Source organism: Mustela erminea, chromosome 9, assembly GCF_009829155.1.
Source record: "Mustela erminea isolate mMusErm1 chromosome 9, mMusErm1.Pri, whole genome shotgun sequence".
Classification (NCBI taxonomy): Eukaryota; Metazoa; Chordata; class Mammalia; order Carnivora; family Mustelidae; genus Mustela; species Mustela erminea.
In genome coordinates, this window is record NC_045622.1 from 109,141,624 (window position 1) to 109,156,676 (window position 15,053).

The following is a 15,053-nucleotide window of genomic DNA, read 5'->3' on the forward strand; positions in this document are numbered from 1 at the left end:
GAGGCACTGACTTTATCAGCTCTCACTGTGCTCTGTGCTTGCCATCTTTAGTCCTTGGGGCTAGTCAACACACTAAGGCATCGTTAACACTCAACTGGAAAAATCTGTGAAGACCTTTTCTATACCTTAGCCCAAAGCATTCCCCTTTGTCCTTCTAAATCTCAGACCTGTCCCCACTGGAGCACATAGACTTTCACTCTTTGCGATGGTCCCAGGATATCCAATGCTCTTGGCTCCTGGCTCCTTTGACCCACAGCTAGTAAAAGGACATCTACTTCAGCACTATAAAGACCTAATGTCTTCTATTGAAAACAATCATGCTTTGGTTGGAGTAACCTGTTTCCAACACGTTCCTGGGGAAAGAGGATGTTAAACCCCACACCTTGCAACACAGAGATTTTTTTCCTCTATTGGAAAAGACACCTCCATGATTCTCTCCAAGCTCACTGTGGGGTTGGGGAGGGGCTAGGGCACCCTAGCAGGTGCCATTAGCCAGCCTGGGTTTCGCCAAACTTCAGGGAATCCACTCTGGGCTCACATGTGCCGTCTAAAGAAAACACCAAAGCCCGTTTGGACCTGCACATGAATGGGTGACCCGAAAGTAAAGATTCCCAATATTTGGAGCAGAAACACCTGGTGGAGACAGCTTTCCCAAGGTGAGTGGGCCGGGCCTGTGTGTCCTTGTCTCAGTGCTGTTTCTTACTCTGTTTTCTCCCTTTCTTCCTCAGACAGGTAAGGCTCTCATCTGCATTTCTCAGTTATTGCACAAAAGGCGAAATCGTCAGATTTGTCCCTGGAAACCTCAGTCTGTGTATGACAACAGTGATCTGTACTCACTTTTAAAAATATATATATATAATATATATATATATATATATATATATATATGTTGGGGCGGCTGGGTGGCTCAGTGGGTTAAAGCCTCTGCTTTCGGCTCAGGTCATGATCTCAGGGTCCTGGGATCGAGCCCCGCATCAGGCTCTCTGCTCCATGAGAAGCCTGCTTCCTCCTCTCTCTGCCTGCCTCTCTGCTTACCTGTGATTTCTCTCTGTCAAATAAATAAATAAAATCTTAAAAAAAAAATATATATATATATATATATATTATTTATTTATTTGACACAGAGAGAGAGAGATCACAAGCAGGCAGAGAGGCAGGCAGAGAGAGGGGAGGAAGCCGATTCTCTGCTGAGCAGAGAACTGATGCGGGTCTTGATCCCAGGACCCCGGGATCATCAAAGCAGAGGCTTAACCCACTGAGCCACCCAGGTGTCCCTATAGCTCACTCTTTGAGTCATTTCACTACTGTGTGCCTAGATTGTTCCTTGGGTTCCTTTTGTAAGATTAGAGCACTGAACTGCCCTAACCCTATTCCTTGCTTCTATTTAACCTAGCCCCGAAATAGGAAAAAAGATGTCTCCAATTTATATTATATTATATTATATTATATACACACACACACATATAGGACACGGCAGGGTGATCAATATATACAGGGCCATCTGTAAGTTTCCTGACATACCCATAAATCCAGGTAGTCTTTCACTGGGTAATAACATAGTGTCTAAGTCTTGGCTGAATTGTGCTAAGCCCTCTATACTGGCCGATGGGTCCACAGCTTACGAGGGAGCCCTCTGCATGTCCCCTGGCTACTCCGTTAAATGTGGAGGTTTTGCCAATGATGCCTATGCTAGAACAACTCAGTGTCTCGAAGGCTGGAGGCTAAGAGGGCCATGTGCTCTTGCCTTGCGCCCCCCCCCACCCCGTTCTCGTTTCTTCCCATGACAAATCAGAAGCCTTGCATTGGTCTACCCCATCGGTTCTCCACAGCTGCCTTAAACAGGAGCTCCCAGGGGATGGACGTGATTCTGGCTCTGCCTCTGCTGGAAGAACTTTTCTCCCCAGGGTCAGAATAAGTGCCAGTGAAAACATGATTAGGCATTTCTCCAGAAAGAAAGGGGGAAAAAATGAAAAAAAGAGGGAAGGAGGGAGGGGGGGAGGGAGGAAAAAAAGAGAAAAAAAGAAAAAGAAAAAAAGAAAAATTTCCGGAAGTCAGATCAATTCCACAGCCAGCAGAACATCCGCCAGATAACTCAACTTGTTGCCTAAGGTAGTTTGAGACAATTGCATAGCCCTTGATTATTTATTTGCTGAATACGGAAGCATCTGTGCCAGAGCAAACACCTCATCCCGCTGCATGTGGATAAACTCTTCAGGGCAAGTAGAAACCCAAATGCACAAATTAGGGAACAAGTACATTGGCTCTAGTAAATTTCACCTCAATCTCCAGGGTCCTTTCATGTGTTCATTGGCGACCTTCAGGCGTAGGGTCATAGCTCAGAACCATCCTACAATTTAGAATTGTCATGTTGCCTTGAATTACACTTTGTGTCGTTTAATTATACATTGTATAATTTAATTTGTATAATTATTTTTAAGTTTCATAGCCATTGCCTGTCAAATCATTGTAGAAACGATGTACCCAGTATAATAGGGTTATTCAATGCTTTGAGATGATTTCCAAAGTGCATGACCTTGAAAAGATACAGACATTAGATGGGAAATGCCTGAGTCCTTCCTCCTACTCCTTGTTACTTGAATGGGGCTTTGGTGGCTTGGAATCTGCGGACTTTCCCTCTACGGGTGCGACAAGACACCCAGGAAAGGCCCTTCCTCTCACGGAAGGACAAAAGTCACTGGCTTTGGAAAACCTGACTCTTGATCAGGGATGCTTGGGGAGGGGGTAGATCTTGATCAAAGGGGGTAAATGTGAAACTGAAAAAAGAAAACCTCATCTAAAATGGGGCGGAAGTGGGAGGGGAGGCTCTCACCCAGGACCAGTCTTCCTCGGCTGCCAAAAGCAATGGGAAGAGTCCCATTTTACTGCCCCAGAAGGGGGAAAATAGAGATTTTCTCCTCTGTTGCCAACAGCCCGGCTAATGTCGGGCTGCCGCCACTCAGCCAAGAGCAAACCATCACCACCTCCCTCCTTCCTTCAACAGACCTTCCTTCAAAGCAGCCCCTCCCGACTTCCCCCTTTTGCTCTATAAATTAGTGTTCCTCTCGAAGCCCCCGGCTTTGTCTGCGGCTTTACCGCAGATAACACTGCTTTGCTATTCGTGAATAAACCCATTTTGCTGGTGAGGTAACTGCCTGTTTTATTTCGAAGGTGGACAAAGGCTTTGTACCTCTGAGGGCTGACGACCAAGCAGGGAAAGCAGCAGGATTGGGCAAACCCTAAGCTCTCTGGAAAATAAGGCAACTGGTACCCGGGCCCCCGCCAGGAAGCCCAGCACCTCCTTCAAGCGCACCGCAGGGGCCAGGGGCGGGGAGGGCCGCCCGCGGGGCTCGGGCCGGGTAGGGGAGCGGGCAGCGGGGCTTCCGGAGCGCGGTGAGTCAGCACCGGGGCGGAGCGGGGCGGAGCGGGCCGGGGGTGGGCGGGACGACCCTTAATAAGGCTGGAGGCCTGGGCCGCGCCTGAGCTGTGCCGCCGCCCCCGCTGCTGCCGTTGCTGTCGCTCCTGTCGCCACCGCCGCCACCGCCACCGCCACCGCCACCGCCACCCCCGCCACCCGCGCTGCAACCAGTGAGTCCCCGCCGCCCGGGCCTCCGGGGGAGGGGGGGTGGCTCCCAGGGGCCTCCGGGCGCTCCCGGCTGGAGGCCGGACCGCGGGCTCCGGGCCAGAGTGCCTGGAAGGCCCTGCAGGCCCCCGGTTCCTCCACCCCAGCGCGGCGATGGGGATCCAGGGGAGTCGCGAGGCCAGCGGCGCGCGGTTGGGGCTCGCGCGCGGCGGGGGCGGGGTGGTGGGTGCGCCTCGGGCTCCTCCAGCGCACAGAGGGTCCCGGAGTGAGCCGAGCGGGAAATGGGACCCCAGGGAGGCCAGATGGGGGCTGTCTCCCTGCCGTGAGACACTGGTGTCTGACAGATTTGTCTCCCTCTGCTGCAGTGCCGCCCTACACCATTGTCTACTTTCCTGTCCGAGGTAGGCGCCCCGGGACCGGGAGCGGGCGGGGGGGGGGGGGAGGCAGAGGTTGGGCCTGCAGCCCAGGACCCCGACCCCACCCCTCCATCATGTGGGTACCAGCCGGGGCCTCCTTCCCTATGCCCCTGAGCTCCCCAGGCTGGAGGAGCCAACCTCCTCTCCGTGGTCGGTCCCCAGGGCGCTGTGAGGCTGGGGTCCCTGCACGTGTCCCACCACCCCGTTCTCCCCTCGCCCCCAGGCCGCTGCGAGGCCATGCGCATGCTGCTGGCGGACCAGGGCCAGAGCTGGAAGGAGGAGGTGGTGACCAAGGAGACCTGGCTGCAGGGCCCGCTCAAGGCCTCCTGTGTGAGTGACCCCCCGGAGGGGCCGGGGCTGGGCCGTTGCGGGCAGCCAAGCTCAGCATGGCTGACAGCGCTGTGCCCCTCCCCCCAGCTGTATGGGCAGCTCCCTAAGTTCCAGGACGGAGACCTCACCCTGTACCAGTCCAATGCCATCCTGCGACACCTGGGCCGCTCCCTGGGTGAGTCTCGAGGCTGCAGGTGGCCCCCGGCACGTGTGGGCCAGCATCAGTCCGCGTTCCCCTGCTCTGCTTGGTGCCTGCTCTGACCCTCTTGTGCTTAAGTCAGGTTGCCTGGTGACACCGTGGAACAACCATGGGGAGGCATGGGGAGGTTCTAGAAACTGCCCTCGGCCAACCCCAGGTTTGCCCACAGTTCTTGCGCTCTGCCACACTGCTTCTTGCTGAGTTCTGTGCCCTTACTGTGCATCAGGACTGTCCCTTCTGTCCCCATCCTCCTTCCCCCTCCCCGGCTGTGCCCACAGGCAGCCGCAGTCAGTAGCGTGTCAGGGTCCAGTCCTGCATTTCGCTTTCCTGCTGCCCAGGGCTGTACGGGAAGGACCAGCGGGAGGCGGCCCTGCTGGACGTGGTGAACGACGGCGTGGAGGACCTGCGCTGCAAATACGTCATGCTCATCTACACCAACTACGTGAGCTCCCGCATGGGGGCGGGGCGCCGGGAGAACAAAACGAAAGACCCTGCAGCCCTGGCCCACCCCTCCCTCTAAGTCCGGGTGCCCCAGGCTAGGTCAGGCTCCGTGCTGAGGACCAGGAGCTGCCCTGGCCCTCACCCTCACCGCCGTGCGATGGACCCAGTCAAGTAGCAGTCAGTGGCACCAGCTGGGAGGGCAGGAGTCCTCTAGCCAGACGTGGTTCCTGATGGCCTGGGTTGCGGGGGGCGGGGCTTCCCGGAGCAGGGGGAGGAGGGGAAGGATCTGTAGCCAGCCCCCGGGGGCGGGGGCGAGAGGGGCCATGCTGGCTCCTCCAGAGGCACAAAGTATGAAGACACAGAGTACATTTGGGGACCTGGGACCAAGTTAGCAGAAGCAAGGTATATGTGTGCCTGTTGAGAGGGGGAGTGTTGGGAGTTGGCACTGCAGGGACAGCAGGCCCAGGTGGGAGAACCTTGAACCGTCTGGCTGGTTGCTCCCCTGATGGCAGTAGGGGGCCACCGAGAGGTCTAAGCATGGGCTGTGTCCGCATGTGAGGTCTAGAAGGATCTTCCGAGGCTTTTGGAGCGGTCTAGGGAGGTCACGGTGGAGGTGGAAAGGTGGGAATGGGGTAGAGACGATTCAGTGGCTGACCTGGACGGGATGTGGCAGCAGCCCCGGGGGTGGGGACTGAGCAGAGGGGGGGCTCCGAACTCGGTGGGGGGCGATGCCCTGAGATGGGGCACACAGGGAGGGCATCGCAGGGCGGGGCCGGGGGCTGAGGCCGCAGGTCAGGAGCGTAACATGCTGTGGTGTCTTTCTGGCAGGAGGCAGGGAAGGAGGAGTACTTGAAGGCACTGCCAGAGTGCCTGAAGCCTTTTGAGATGCTGCTGTCCCAGAACGAGGGGGGCCAGGCCTTCATCGTGGGCAGCCAGGTGAGCATCTGGCCCTGTCCTGCCCCTTCTGCACCATCCTCTGCTTGGAGGTGGAGAACAGGTGCAGAGGGAACATGCAAACCCATTACTCAGCAAAACTAGGCAGAGTCAGGGAGCGGCTCTGAATGCCTGTCCCCCATGTCCCCGATGTCCTCACCTGCTGAGTCCCTGGTCCTCTGCCCCGCAGATCTCCTTCGCCGACTACAATCTGCTGGACCTGTTGCTGATTCACCAGGTCCTGTCCCCCAGCTGCCTGGACTCCCACCCCCTGCTCTTGGCCTATGTGAAGCGCCTCAGCGCCCGGCCCAAGCTCAAGGCCTTCCTGGCCTCCCCCGAGCACGTGAACCGCCCCATCAACGGCAATGGGAAGCAGTGAGAGCTCGTGGACCCCCGTGGGAAGCCAGGGCTGCCTGCCTGCCTGCCTTTCTCCAGGACTAATAAAATGTCTAAGCGGGAAGCAGTGCTGTGAGCATCAGATTTCTTGGGGGAGGGGGCTCTCAGACCCTCAGCAGTCAGGTTGCGGGGAGAGACAGGGCGGCCTGCTAGGATGCTGGAATTCGAAAACACATCGGGATTTCTTCTTAGAGCCCTCAACCCGGACTGTGTTTAGTGAACTCCAGGAGTAGGAATAAAAAAAATTAAAAAACATAGGAAAACTGATTTCTGCCCTGGAGGTGCCCATGGTCTAGAGGGTGGAAAGGCTCCCTTCTAGAAACACGCTTTGTAGTTGGAGCAGTACTCTCCCCGTCCTGAGGCTGGACCCCGAGAGTGGTCAGCGATGGGCAGCTGGGACAGTATCCTTATTTGGGAGTGCAGGAAGGCCCCCGGCTGAGGGAGGTGACTGGACATTTGGCCGTGGGCCAGGAGAAGGTGGAACAGAAGAATGAGCCCTTTCCCAGGACCGTAGGCACAACGAGGGCTGCTCCTGGGGGCAGCGCATGGCGTGAAGCCCCTGGCCTGGTGATTTGGCCACTGGTCAGGGGCACGGCTTGCGGGGAAGAGCACAGGAGGGTTTCAGAGCAAGACCGGGCCTGCTCCCTCTGCCCTTCCTGGGGCAGTAAATTCCTTTTGGACATTTCGTCTACCGCATCCCAAAGGCCCTGTCCCCATGGACTGATGGGGACCGGTCTGTCCTCCATCTTTTTCTTTACCAGCCCCTCCCTCCTCTCTCTGGGAGCCACTGCCCTCGGAGCTGGTCCCAGCTGTCCTCCATGAAAGTAAAGACCAGCAGATGGGAATCGGCAGCCCTGTTGACCCAGACTTGGCAGCAAGGGAGCTGGGCCGCTTGAGTTTGGCGCAGACTGGGCAGGCAGAGGAGCGGAGGGTTTCCTGGTGGCAGGGTTGGGGGGTTTACGGAGGAGACTCCAGGTGTGCCCTGACTGGAGACCAGCAGCCTGGGGAGGCAGTCGGTGGGTTCAGGAGAAGTGGGGTGCGCTATGTCACTGCTCTTGGCTCTTTCTGGTTGGTCCTAAGTAGGAAAAGGGAATACGAACCAGGGAAGCTCTCACTTATTAGTCAAGTCCTGGTCATTCCAGGCGACTGTGACGAGGCTTACTGTGTGGCTCCCTGCCTTGTTCCTAGAGAGAGCAGTCCGGCTTCCCACCAGCGTGACCCACTGGCCAGTGCGCGGGGAAGAAGTTCATTTTCTGAGCAGATGGCTGCCCAGTTCTGTCTTCAGTTCTGTCTTCAGACGTGGGCTGCCCGTGGGCTGCTCCTCAGTGTCTCATATTTCTGGAGACGTGTGACCCCAGCCACACCAACAGGAAGCCTCTTCCTCAGGCATTTGATTGAAGCTCAAGTGGGGGAGACATCCCTGCAGGGAGAGAGCAGAAGCCCGTACATCCTCTTTTCTGGGAGCAACTCCTGAGGCATTTCTGAGCCCTGGGGGAGACTGGACGCTTGATCATGGGGGCACCAGAGGGCCATTCTGAGTCACCCATTGGAAAACAAACAGATGGTGTGCCACACAGCACCCCGCCCCCGACCGACCCCAGGCACGAGGTTACCACAGGACCTGCTGAATGGGTCCCGAGGCCTCAGGAGATCACAGGAACTTGGAAGAAGCAAGACTGGGAGACTGGCAAAGAGGTTTAAGAGTGGTCCTTGGGGGTGGCCTGGAATGCCTTGCCCAGAGGAGTCAGCTGCAGAAAAATCCAGACAGCCGGGGCTGATGGCCTCCTGCGGTCAAGCACTGCCCTTCTCCAGAAGACCCAGTGCCAACTGGGCAGGTTTCTAGGCACCCGCTGTGGCATAATGAACTTGGTAGGTCTTCACTGACCCATATTCAGTGGGTGGGACTGGGGAGGGTCCCCACACTCAACCTTGAGATTCCATACCTAGCCCTCCTGCCCAGCATTTGGAGCATGGGTAGAGAGGCCCACACCCTTGGCGGGAGAAGGCCGTGGGGTAGGAGTAGGGAGGGGGAGTCCTCTGGAAGTAGAAATTGACACTGGGGGCCCCAATGACAGGGTCTGTCCATCAACTTTCTGGTTCGCTCCTGACACGACAAATGTCAAGGGACAATAGATAATTTCCAGCTAGTTAGAGAAATCTCTAACATAAAGGAAAGACTAATAAACTGGGGGCGGGGGGGGGGGAGGGGAAGGAACTCAGAAAAGATAGAGACCACGCAGGCTGCTTAAGAAGCCTTCAAATAAGCTTTAGTCATTATGTTCAGGGAGATAACAAAAGACATGACATCCAGGAGATGAGAAAGGGAGGCTCTTAACAAAGAGCGTTCAGAGAAGAAGAGGGAGCTCTTGGAAATTAAAAATGTGATAGAAATAAAAAAATCTCAAAGTTGGAAAATGCATATGAAAACGGAACAAAAGGATAAAAGCGTGGAGAGATAAGAAAACTGGTGTCATTCCAGGAGGTCCAGAGGAGGGAGAGAGGGGCAGGTAGACCAAATAATAATAATAATAATAATAATAACTAATAAAGAAAAAGTAGGGAGCAGATTATCACATGAATAATGCGATAAATTTTCCCAAGACTGAAGAAGATGAGTTTTTGAGAGTTGAAAAAGGCACCATGAGTGCCAGACACCGCGAATGAATAAGGAAGCAGATCGTGAAATCCCAGAGCCCCCAAAGGGAACATGGAGACCCTGAAACCTTCTGGACGGGGAGACAGACACGCTCACGAGGGAGAAGGAAACTGGAGCGCCAACAGATATCTTGTGATTTTGAAACTTGTCCAGAAATACCTTGACATTCGGCCATGTCTCTGCCCTCCTTGCGCCTGCCGGGATAAAGAGAACATCATGGAAGGGACCCCGTGGGGCTTCCCTCCCGTCATTGTGCAAAAACTGCAGCTACGCCACGGCTGCCACAGGGAGAGCCACGTGGACAGAGCAGAGCGGGTGGTGAGGGGGAGAGACAGCCACGCGGCCGGCCAGCCAGGCTGTGGCAGACTCCAGCTGCTCTCACAGCCCCGTCCTGCCAAGTGAGGGAAGACGCTCTCAAAATGGCACCAACTGTCATCCCCAGCCTAAGGTCATGAAGAAATCTCTTACTTCTTTCTCTGTTAATGTTTTTTAAAGTTTATTTATTTATTTTGAGCAATCTCTGTACCCAAAAGTGGGGCTCAAACTCACAACTCCAAGATCAGGAGGCACCAACTGTCATCTGATTGTGATCACCTGAGAAAGACCTGGGTGAGCCCCTCCAACCCCCAGATCCATAGTCTGACAAGATGTCCTATGCAAGGGGGAGGGAGAGAGAAGAGAAGGTCATGAGGATACACCTGCTTTCCTCTGTTCGTATCTGGAAGTGACATTCCTCACGTCTGCCCCTTGCGGATGCGAGAGGGGGCTCTGTGCCCAGGAAGAGGAAACGAGTTCAGTATGTAGTCGGTGTCTACTGTATACACTCACAGCTTTGTGCACATATAGGAGGTTGGTATGTCATAGCAGTGGCATGGTGGATAAGTTTGAGAAGAAGAATGATTTAGTATTAGTAAATTGAGAAAACCCGATACTGGATCCTTACCTCACACTGTATAAAACAATATCATCCCAATAGATCAACGTTTCTCAACTGGGGGTGATTTTGTACCCCAGGTTACTGTTGGCAATGCCTGGAGATATTTCCATCGTCACAGTCGTAGGGTGCTTCTGACACTTTAGGGAAGGTGCCAAACATCCTACAATAGGCAGACAGGACAGCTGTCCACAACAAAGAATTATCCAGCCCCGGGTGTCCAGTGTCAAGATCGAGAACCGTGCAGTAGGGTTCGCCTACATGTGATGAGAAAATAAAATATTAACAGAAAAAGGGGCTTGGTCAAGAAGAGCATGTGACTCCTGATCTTGGAGTTGTGAGTTTGAGCCCCACTTTTGGGTACAGAGATTGCTCAAAATAAATAAATAAACTTTAAAAAACATTAACAGAGAAAGAAGTAAGAGATTTCTTCATGACCTTAGGCTGGGGATAAATTTCTTAAACCAGGTCCCCAGATGAATGAACTTTACTACATCAAAACTGAGGGTTTCGCTTGCCAATGATGGTTTATTGTCATCAGATTATTGGCTGACATACTCAAAGGAAATATTTGCAACATCTGATGGGCTGGGGGAGGACCTGTGGTTTATAATGTTGGCCTCTGAGTTCCCACTAATCTTTCAGAATTTCCCCTCAAAGGACCATGAAAACCTCAAAGACCATGAAAAACCAACACACATGCACACACCAATCTGGCATGAAAGTTGGAGATGTTTTTGAAGTGAGTACCATTGAGAGCTTCTCTGTACCAAGTAATAGACTTCAACATTCATGAGTGAAAGCTGACAGAAGGACAAGGACTTTGGGAGCTGGAAAGAACTAATTTCAAATTCTGCAAGGAAGACAGGGAAGGTGCTGCCCTTTCCATTGCTCTCGGGACATTTACTGTAAGAGCCATATATCATGGCTTACAGTACATTTTAGAACATTCCAGAAGAAAAGAGAGAAATAAGACAGACACCAGTGTTCCATTACAAAGCAATACAATGATAAAGACAGGAGACAAAAAGACCCTAATCCTTATAGTTAACAATATTAATTTATAATATATATTATATTTATAAATCTCTATTAAAAGTCACATGTCAAAGAAGAAATCAAAGCCAACATTGCAAAACTTCTAGCAAACTATGATAAAGAAGCACTATATTCATTTTTTACCCATTATGATTTATTCACTAATATTTCATTAAAGAGATCAATGATTTACACTCAGAATTTATATAGCCAAGAGGTAACCAAATGTAATGCAAAAAATTAGTCTGGGAGTCTTTGCAGTGAAGTCCATATAAAATCTCTTGCTTCAGGGAAGTAAGAATGAAAATGAACAAAACAAACACATAGTCCTAGGCTCCAGAATCTCAATAGAAAATAGCATCAACAGTTAGTGACAGTGTAGGTATTCACATATCATGGAAAACAGGTCTTGTGCAAATACTAAAATTAACACCCAGAACTTCTGTATAGATGATTTTTATTATGAACAATGAAATATATATAATGTCTCAACTATAAACCTTTCATGTTGAAAGGGTCTCTAACACGAGTTGTTTCAATATCATGAAGCGAAAAAGTTTAAGACTTCATAGTAGAAACAATCCAACACTGACAAATCCTAGTGAGCAAGACATTCTCTTTTAGTTAACCTAAAACAAGGACAATTCATAATTACAGAAAGAATGTCCTAGCTGTGGGTATGATAAGACAAGCCAACTTTCCAGACCAAAGGCACTCGCAGCTAGGGATGAAATGAACTCGGAACTGAACCAGCCAATGGGGTCTGGTTTCTTACCGGCAAGTTACCTCCTGTTCATCTTGAGCAGCCCAAGAAAAGCAGAAAACACGCCCTTCTTTTTAGACCTGCACTCACACCACACATACCGGCCACCCTCATCACTGCTTTGGTCAAGCACGGAAACACCTGCTTATTGTGATTACATTAACCTTACATTTAGTCTTGCTATCTGGCAGGGCAGGTCCCCCACATCTTGTTCTTGGCCCTTTGTTCTTCTCTATAGATTTTAGCATTAGTTTTCCCAGTTTCATGAAAAGCTTTGATGGGATTCTGATCGGTACTCAAGTGTATTTGTAGATGAACTTGGTGAGATGAGACGGCTTTACAATATTAAGTCACCCCATCTAGTAAAGCCCCCTGGGCAGCTCACATGCCCACTGGAGGTAAAGGAAGCATGGGATTCATGGGGAAGGACGGAAACCATAGCTACAGGCAATGGGGTCATGACCTGTTGCAGCAATAGAGGCCCCTCCATATGTCCTCTGTGGCTCTGAGTTTCGTATATTGGAAGGAAATTGTCTTTGGGAGGGATGAAGTGGTCATGGGAGGAAGAAAAGACAGCTCAGTCTGTTTCCAATAATACACACTCAACAGGTTTTTCTTTTCTCTGTTAGCTCTTATCTGATCAAGAAGATAGGACCTGGCATTTCTAAGAACTGAAAGCTTGAGGGATGGGGAAGATGAGTCTAATGTTTCTAACAGCCTGGGGTTAGTTGAGGAGTGGGTAAACTCTTCCTGGTGTCTGTCATCCCACATAACCAGCAAGGGCTACACTGGGCGAAGCAGAGACAAGAGCTTTTGTGTGGAGGGACAAAGGGGCTGTAGGCAGGACTCCAGGGGATGATGTGGAGATGGGCAGAGGACCAACATGGAGACGCTCCAGATCCTAGACCTGACCTGCTGGGTATCTGGGAGTGGGTCTGCTGCCGGGGGGGTGGGGTGCCAGGAAGGGTGGGCTGAAAGGACTGTGCTGGTGTTTGGGACTTGTGTCCAACGGAGACCTCACAGGTCCTCCGTAGTGTACAGAACCAGTAGAGCCAACGAGGGACCCTGACACACTGGCTGGCTGACAGGGAGTGGTTCTCACATAAGGACTCAAGTCTATAGAGCACGCCAGGCGCCCCATGCTGAGATGCATAGTTAATTTTGTTGCTTGCCCCAAATACACTCACCTTGTCTTATGTGTAACCCACCAGCCATGACTGACTGACTCTGTCTTCAAACATTAAATTATTGGGGAAAAATGAGATTTCCAGCTCAAGATAGCTGAGTACAACCTGAAATCAAGCCTGTCCCTCTCAAAAACATAACATCATAGAAGAAAAAAATATTAATATTAAATGCCACACAACTATATGAGAATTTTCTGTATAGGCTTGAAATAAACCTCTCTCTGAAGGGGGTAAAAAACAACCAGGAAGAAACCCACAGTCTGAGATGGGAGCTGAAGGCTTATGTCTTAGACAGGAAGAGGGAAGACAGACAGACTGAATGCACAGGGCTTGGGGCCAGGTCCTCGGTCTCTACTCAGCTCTGGAAAGCAAAGCTGAGAGTTGCCCATGACTGAGGCCAGGTCTCCACCAGCAGCACGTAGCAGGGGGCCAGAAATGCCTTCCCTGCCAGGTCACAGTTGGGGCCAACCCAGAAAATAGGGAGTACAGAGTTTGGGAGGGAAGGAAGTACAGAGGGGAGCAGTATACTCTGTGTTTTCATTTCATATTCAGCAGGAGGATAGACATATTAATTAGCTTTTTGCTGGGAAAAGAAATTTATGTAGGACTGTTAAAAATGTAAGGGGAACTACTTGTAAAGCAATCATGAGGGAGAAGGGAATAGCATAAAGAAAACTCAGTTAGTTCAACAGAAGATAGGAGAAGAAGGGAACAAGTAATAGAAGGAATACTCAATGAACACATACTATAATTGGCAAGTATAGGTCTTGTGGCAATACCAATAAATGTAAAGGGTGTCAAAATTTTTTTTAAAAAGACAGTCACCAATTAGATTAAAATAAAACAAAAGGAAATTTAATTAGATGTTGTTTTTTTTTTTTTTTTAAGATTTTTATTTATTTATTTATTTGACAGAGAGAAATCACAAGTAGACAGAGAGGCAGGCAGAGACAGAGAGAGGGAAGCAGGCTCCCCGCTGAGCAGAGAGCCCGATGCGGGACTCGATCCCAGGACCCTGAGATATGACCTGAGCCGAAGGCACCCAGGTGCCCCTAGATGTTGTTTTTAAGAGGCATTCCTAAAGCAAGAGAAATATTAGAAATAAAAAGAGAAAGAGAAATATGAAATGCTAATAGAAAGAAAGTCTGTGTAGCAATAGTACTATCAGAGAAACCTAGGCCTCAAGGCAAAATTGTTACAATAATCTCAGAAATAGTTCATATTAGAAAAATGAGCAATCCATAAAGAAAATATTCTGTAAATATGGCTCAAAAAACATGGTTCAAATTGGCCTCAAGGAAAGAAACAACACATAAAAGACATGGAAACTGTGATCATGATTCACTCCAAAGCAGAGGCCCCAGGTCCAGAAAGTCCTACTATGAATTCTAGCGATGCTTCAAGAAGGGAGCATTTTAACCTCAGCAAACTCCTGCCACGAATAGGAAAAGGTTAGAAAGTGACATGTCATTTTAGTAGAACTGGGCAAGATCCCCTGAAGAAAATGTAACTAAAAGCCACCTTCCCTTATGAGCACTGAAGTAAAAACCAATCCAGCATTACAATTAAAGACTAATATAACATGACCAAAAGATTTGTTCCCGGGGCGCCTGGGTGACTCAGTGGGTTAAAGCTTCTGTCTTCGGCTCAGGTCATGATCCCAGAGTCCTTGGATCAAGCCCTGCATCGGGCTCTCTGCTCAGCAGGGAGCCTGCTTCCCCACTCACCCCCCACCCCCGCCTGCCTCTCTACCTACTTGTGATCTCTGTCTGTCATATGAATAAATAAAGTCTTAAAAAAAAAAGAAAAGAAAGAAATATTTGTTCCTGGAATAATAAAAAATGAGAACACCAAACACTCATATAGCACTTACTATGCGCCAGGCTCTGTTGTAAGGCTTTACAGAGAACATTTATTTATTTATTTTTAAAGATTTTATTTACTTATCTGACAGAGAGAGAGAGACACACAGCAGGAGCGGGGAACACAAGAAAGGGGAGTGGGAGAGGGAGAAAGCAGGCCTCCTGCCAAGCAGGGAGCCCAACGTGGTGCTCGATCCCAGAACCCTGGACCATGATCGGAGCCGAAGGCAGACGCCTAACAACTGAGCCACTCAAGTACCCGAGACTGAAAACATTTAATCATTGCAATGATACTATGAGGTACAGAGAAGTCAAGGA

At 50.7% G+C, this 15,053-nt stretch overlaps 1 protein-coding gene across 1 annotated transcript; it reads left to right on the forward strand.

Moving 5' to 3' along the window:
• Positions 1-3,455: 3,455 nt before the first annotated feature.
• Positions 3,456-6,359, forward strand: LOC116598606 (glutathione S-transferase P). The gene is made up of 7 exons (XM_032357658.1): positions 3,456-3,585; positions 3,946-3,981; positions 4,220-4,326; positions 4,414-4,501; positions 4,864-4,967; positions 5,795-5,902; positions 6,090-6,359. Coding segments are annotated over exons 1-7 (633 nt in total). The 5' UTR covers positions 3,456-3,584; the 3' UTR covers positions 6,279-6,359.
• The last annotated feature ends 8,694 nt before the right edge of the window (positions 6,360-15,053 follow it).

Bases quoted from the DNA above. Each gene is read 5' to 3' on its own strand.
- LOC116598606 (XM_032357658.1), top strand. The intron at 4,327-4,413 runs GTGAGTGACCCC...CCCTCCCCCCAG, and splicing joins GCCCGCTCAAGGCCTCCTGT to CTGTATGGGCAGCTCCCTAA. The intron at 5,903-6,089 runs GTGAGCATCTGG...TCTGCCCCGCAG, and splicing joins CCTTCATCGTGGGCAGCCAG to ATCTCCTTCGCCGACTACAA.